Source organism: Bison bison, unplaced genomic scaffold, assembly GCF_000754665.1.
Source record: "Bison bison bison isolate TAMUID 2011002044 unplaced genomic scaffold, Bison_UMD1.0 scf7180017864136, whole genome shotgun sequence".
NCBI lineage: Eukaryota > Metazoa > Chordata > Mammalia > Artiodactyla > Bovidae > Bison > Bison bison.
The window spans coordinates 202524-209268 of record NW_011494708.1 but is presented as its reverse complement, the minus strand read 5'-3'; the positions used below and the strand labels follow the sequence as shown (position 1 = coordinate 209268).

Here is a 6745-nt window from a genome sequence, read left to right as displayed (position 1 = left end):
TAAAAAGCAACATGAATTCACCCTGGCATTTCCTTACCTTATTTCGGTTTCAGTCCATTGTCTCGTTTCTGCACTGTGCCTTGCCTGAAAGCAGCTAAACTCAGAGCTCTTTTCATTCCTCCATCATGTGTAGTCTTCTCCTGGTCACCACCTCTGTTACCATGCTCATTTAATGATTAAACTTCAGCAGTTTGACATGGTTTGGGCTCAGCAGCTCCTATGAGGAAGTGGCTAGCTTGGCTGTATGGTTTCCTGCCAAGATGACCACAGGCGGCAGTACCTCCTTAGGGGATGGTGTTTTTTTTGAAGGCAAAGCCCTACGGAATGCGTATTGTCCACCCTGAACCACCATAAACAGAGATTGTCTACTTGAGATTATTGCCTACTTAGAGAAACCTAGTTAACTGTCTGCCTTGGCTTGATTTTTTTCAGGGATCCTTACTAGGGGCGGGAAGGGAACTGTCTTGGAGTTCTTCCCCCAGGGATAAAGTTGAAAAACTTGTCCATCAGCTTAACTAGAACAGCTTAGCAACCACAGACTGGGGCCATGATGTAAGGACTTTGTCAGACTTTCCCTTTTTAAGCTTTGTTAGTGTTTCCATTGTTTTTCCTTTTAGTGTTTTATAGAACTTTAAAAATTGCAGATGTTTTGTTTTCACCGCATGGAGCACAGATGAGGGGGGATTTTGGAGACCTCCTACACTAAGTCTTAACTTTCACTAAGTCTTACACCATCTTAGAGTAGATGGTGACAGCTTATAAATGGAAAGAAGCTGTTTATTTTTCTGTTGGGAGGCTGATAGTAAAGCCAATGTGAAGAACCTTCTTGTTTTAGGAAAAATAGGATTTCAGAAAACCTCTTAGCTTTCTGTTAAACCTGCTGTTTCTACTTCTGATGTAACTGTAAAGAATCCATGATTGAGTTAGCTAATGTAGGTGGTTAAAAACTTTTGTTTTAATGCTGGTTCAACTTTCTCCCAAAACCAGCTTGATAATTGCCTTAAACTACCATGAATAGCACAACTAAGGTGTAGAACTCTGTAGAACTCCTTGGCCTCCAGAACTTTACATAGTTGACCCTTGAACAACAAAAATTTGAACTTCGTGGTTACATTTATGAGTGGAAGTTTTTCAGTAAGTACTATAGTACAACATAGCATTCAACATTCAAAAAACTAAAATCATGCCATCTGGTCCCATCACTTCATGGCAGATAGATGGGGAAAAAGTGGAAGCAGTGACATTTTATTTTTCTGGGCTCCAAAACCACTGTGGACAGTGACTACAGCCATGAAATTAAAAGACGCTTGCTCCTTGGGAGAAAAGCTATGACAAACCTAGACAGTGTATTAGAAAGCAGAGACATCACTTTGCCAATGAAGTTTCATCTAGTCAAAGGTATGGTTTTTCCAGTAGTCATGTATGGATGTGAGAATTGGACCATAAAGAAGGCTGAGCTCCAAAGAATTGATGCTTTCGAATTGTAGTGCTGGAGAAGACTCTTGGGAGTCCCTTGGACAGGAAGGAAATTGAACTGATCAATCCTAAAGGAAATCAACCTTGAATATTCATTGGAAGGACTGATGCTGAAGCTCCAATACTTTGACCACCTGATGCACAGAGCCAGCTCATTGGAAAAGACCCTGGTGCTTGGAAAGATTGAGGGCATGAGAATGGGTGACAGAGGATGAGATGGTTGGATGGCATCACTGACCCAATGGACATGAGTTTTAGCAAACCCCAGGAAATACTGAAGAACAGGGAAGCCTGGTGTGCTGCGGTCCATGGGTTGCAGAGCGTTGGATACAACTGAGTGACTGAACAACAACAATAGAACGACATGATCTGAGGTGGGTTGAATTCATAGATGTGGGGGAACCATGTATACTGAGAGCTGACTCTAAGTTGGATTTTCCACTGAGTGGAGGGTAGGTGCCCTAACCGCCATGTTTTTCAAGGCTCAGTTGGGTATAAGTGCCCTTAACTGATTTTGAGTTCAGTTCAGTTGAGTTGCTCAGTCGTGTCCAACTCTTTGAGACCCCATGGACTGCAGCACTCCATGATTTCTTTAGAGCTGGCTGACTGATGGGGAAATAGAATAACTGAGACTTTAAATACTTACTGTGTCCTAGTAACTCAGGTTCTAATTGCGATATTTATCATGTGCTGGGTACAGTGCCACATGCTCCACATACACATCTTAGTTGTTAAAATAACTTCCTAAGCTTGGCATTGTCCCCATTTTTCAGTTGTGCCATCTGAGCGTGGACAGGTAAATTGATCTCTCAGGTTACATGCTGTGTACGCTCTGGCCCTGGAATGTGGCCTTTAAGCTTGTAATTCTCACTATTGTTCTGTTCATAAAAGTCACTGAGAAGCTAAATGCTCATGATGGCAGTAGGGGTTGAGGGTAAGCCTTTGCAGAACAAAAGAGATGGGGAACTTCTTTACCTGAACCATTTCTTTAGAGTTGGCTGACATGGGAAAATGGAATAATTGAGACTTCTCCTTCAGTACTTACTGTGTCCTAGTAAATCAAGGGCAAACGTAGTGTCTTGTTTTGCTATCAGCAAGTGGTTATGGGAACGATCAGAGCGTCATACTTAGTCCTCTTACCTGTGTTCCTGAGATCAAATATTTTATCCTAGAGTGATATCTTCGAGTCATAAATGACCTACCTCAGGCGTTACTGCTCTGTTAAGATGAAAGCAATAATGACATCATAGGGGGTAGTTGCATGTTTGATAGGTCTCCATGGGACATGAATCCATCACACACAGTCTTCTCAGGGAGCACTCACATCTACCTGTCAGAGTTGTGCCTGAGTAAGCAGGGAGCTGGCGTGCCTATTCCATGTTTGACAAAAATGCCCAGAAAGCAGGATACAGAGGAATTAGCAACAAGACTCAAAGTGTTCAGGGGCACTGAGTAGAATGTGACCCTTTACACATCATAATTTTTCTGGCTATCGCTTTCCTGAAGAGTAAAATAAGATTTTGAACTAGGTTATCTTTAAGTCTCTTTAACTGCTGAAATTCAAGATTACTGAGATATTTTTAAAAATCCTCAGAGTTCATATGCATATTTGATGAAGCTCAAATTGTGTATTAGAAGGGGTTTGTTGCATTATAATAGCAGGGCTGTTTTCTTGGCAGATGTTGGGGCTGTGCAGTCCTTAGTATCTGGCCGCATGCCTTTTCTCACCACTCTTAGGCTGATTGCCCATCAGTTGCGGGCTGAGACCTGCCCTTGTTCCCTAGGGCTAAACCAACATGGAACTTTGTGCTTTCATCCTGTTAGCTGGTTTTGTTTTGTCCCTCAGTTAGATCTGAATCCACTGAACTCTGGCTATCTTTTTGCAGATCATCATTCTTTTCCTCTGTTAAATAAATACAGATTATTAAGTCCCAGCCCAGGTAGTCTACCAGTCTGCTTATCTGAGTTCCTGAGTATCACAGGAATGTACAAAGTGTCCATAAAGTTCAGAAGCATACTTTGTTAAAGCAACGTGAAAATGAGCTTTTTTTGACTTTATGCATACACAGACACATGGATATTTTCCCCTTTATTTCCAGACTGTATGGATATGCTGCAGATTTTATATCACGTGATTGTTTTTCTTGCCGGCGTGCCCCCCACCCCCTTACTGCTTTGCCCAATTGCCACACGTTTGTTATGCATCCTCTGATGCCAGTGTTCTGACTGATTCTACTTCACAGCACTTCCCTGTTGACTCTCTATACACAGTTCACCTTCAGTGGGCAGGTCAGTGCCTGGTCACGATGCCTCCACCAGTTATAAAAAGTACATTGAGGTCATAATTGCTGTGATAGAGTTTCTGTTGTAGAACCACTATGGTAAATAGATTCCTTGAATGACAACATCTGTGAATTGGGAGCAGCCGTTAGGAGTGTGGCCTGAGCTTATCAGGAAAGTGCCAGTTCAGATGTCTGCTCTGGCACAGGATGGGGAGGTGGTGGCACACATGCCCTTATTTGCCAATGGCCCTGGAACCCCAAAACTCTGTTAATTACTGGATTGTTTGGTTTTATAATCTTGGAATCATATGGGTTTTTGTACATACCCAGGTTCTTTCCTGTTTGATAACAGTTTCAACAGCTACATGGAAAGAGTGTCTCTGAATTTTACAAAAGTCTCAGGAGATTTCTTTTTTTTTTTTGAGGCATGTGGGATCTTTGTTCCCCAAAGTATGAAAGTCTTAGTCGCTTGGTGGTATCCAGTTCTTTGCGACACCATGGATGGTAGCCTGCCAGGCTCCTCTGTCCATGGGGATTTTCCAGGCAAGAATACTGGAGTGGGTGGATATTCCCTTCACCTGGGATCTTCCAACCGAGGGATTGTACGCAGGTCTCCTGCATTGCTGGCGTATTCTTTACCATCTGAGCCACAAGGGACACCCCCTGCTCCAGGGATCAAACCCATGCCCCCTGTAGTGAAAGTGCAGATTCTTAACCATTGAACTTCCAGGGAAGTCCCAGGAGATTACTTACTGAAAGAATTAGACAATTCTTTGCTTAGCAGTGAGCACTTAGCTTGTCAGAAGTAATGATTTCACTCCTTGGTAATAGTTTCCGAACTCTAAGTATCTTCTAACAGAGACTGGCACCCAGCATTTGGGCCAGCTGCCTAAGAATTTTTGGAAGATCGTAATTAGTGAGAAGACACAGATAATCCATTCGAAATATGGGCCAGTAATAATCAGTAATGTTTGTTGAGTGTGCCAGATCCTGTCGTAAGGGTTTTTAAGGGTTGTGTTGTATTAGTTGATTCTCATAATTCCCTCATGAGGTCATTATTATTATGATCCCTCTTCTGTGCCTGAGCAACGGAGGCATAGCTCATTAATTTTCCCTAGGTCACCCGGGCAGTAAGAGGTGGAGCCAGGCTGTGAGCTGAGGCAGTCTAACTTGAGAGTTCACACTTAACAACCAGTGTCTTAGAATGATCAAAAGACGTTTGCACACCTTCACAGGAAGGGAACACAAATTCACAATGGGAAGTGGAAATTACAAGGTATCACTTTTTTTTTTTCCTGTTCAGATTGAAGCATGACTCTAGCAAGAATATTTCACAGGTGATATGTGCACTCATTTCCTTCCTTCCCTCCACTCCATTCATTAACTTAGGAGCATCCCCTCTATTGGTACCCAGGTGCTGTGCAGCCACTTCCCACCCTGAGCAGAAAACCCACATACTCTGGGCTGGGCTTCTGACCTGCAGAGCTATGTGCTAAGTAATAGGTATTGTTTTAAAGCATTAAGTTTGTGGTAATTCGTTATGCAGCAAAAGAAAATAATACAGAGAGTTTATCTCTGTTTAAAAGGATTTTCCCCTTCCTGTCTGCACTTGGAATTCTTCCTCATTTAACAACAAAGTTCAGAAATGTTTCCCTTATTCATTTGCATTTCTGCAACATTTAAACTCTGTATTTTCTTTGAATCATACAGTCCTCTTGTAGCACTTTATACCAAGATTCATGTATTGTATTAGCCCTTGAGACCAATTATTGTGTCCTTTAATGTAACTCCCAGCACACAATAGATGCGCAAATACACTCAATTAATGCGTAGTAGGTTCATTGTGAATTTCAGCTTAAAAATCAGGCTCAAAATCCTAGAAGAAACTCATTCTGTTCCCAGGAGAAAGCCCTCTATTTGATTAAAATGCCAAATAAGCATGCTTTTATTGTATTCATAAATATTAAGTGTCCAGTGTTCTTTATGATGTTAAAGACACCTTGAAAAATAGGCTTTTCTCATTGAGCTAATGTGTTCCTAAATAAAATGAAGTGTTATTTAATAAGCAGTTTTTCATTTTTAGGCATTTTGGAAACAATCAATTCAGTTCAGTCACTCAGTCGTGTCTGACTCTTTGTGACCCCATGGACTGCAGCATGCCAGGCCTCCCTGTCCATCACCAACTCCTGGAGTTTATTCAAACTCATGTCCATTGAGTCGGTGATGCCATCCAATCATCTCATCCTCTCTCTTTCCCTTCTCCTCACACCTTAAATCTTTACCAGCATCAGGGTCTTTTCAAATGAGTCAGTTCTTCGCATCAGGTGGCCAGAGTATTGGAGTTTCAGCTTCAACATCAGAGAAGGCAATGGCAACCCACTCCAGTACTCTTGCCTGGAAAATCCCATGGACGGAGAAGCCTGGTAGGCTGCAGTCCATGGGATTGCTAAGAGTTGGGCACGACTGAGCGACTTCACTTTCACTTTTCACTTTCATGCATTGGAGAAGGAAATGGCAACACACTCCAGTATTCTTGCCTGGAGAATCCCAGGGACAGAGGAGCCTAGTGGGTTGCCATCTATGGGGTCGCACAGAGTTGGACACGACTGAAGCGACTTAGCAGTAGCAGCAGCAGCTTCAACATCAGTCCTCCAATGAATGTTCAGGACTGATTTCCTTTGGGATGGACTGGTTGGATCTCCTTGCAGTCCAAGGGACTCTCAAGAGTCTTCTGCAACACCACAGTTCAAAAGCATCAATTCTTTGACACTCAGCTTTCTTTTATAGTCCAACTCTCACATCCATACATGACTACTGGAAAGAACATAGCTTTGACTAGACTGACCTGTGTTGGCAAAGTAATGTCTCTGCTTTTCAATATGCTGTCTAGGTTGGTCATAACTTTCCTTCCAAGGAGTAAGTGTCTTTTAATTTCATGGCTGCAGTCACCATCTGCAGTGATTTTGGAGACCCCCCCCCCCCAAAAA

At 42.5% G+C, this 6745-nt stretch overlaps 1 protein-coding gene across 1 annotated transcript in view; it reads left to right on the top strand.

The window, feature by feature from the left end:
• The first annotated feature begins 260 nt into the window (after positions 1 to 260).
• Positions 261 to 6745, top strand: part of GPR125 (G protein-coupled receptor 125) — a 117566-nt gene continuing 111081 nt past the window's right edge. Inside the window, exon 1 of the mRNA XM_010839938.1 lies at positions 261 to 328. Coding sequence (XP_010838240.1) covers positions 261 to 328 — 68 coding nt within the window. The remainder of the gene's footprint in view (positions 329 to 6745) is intronic.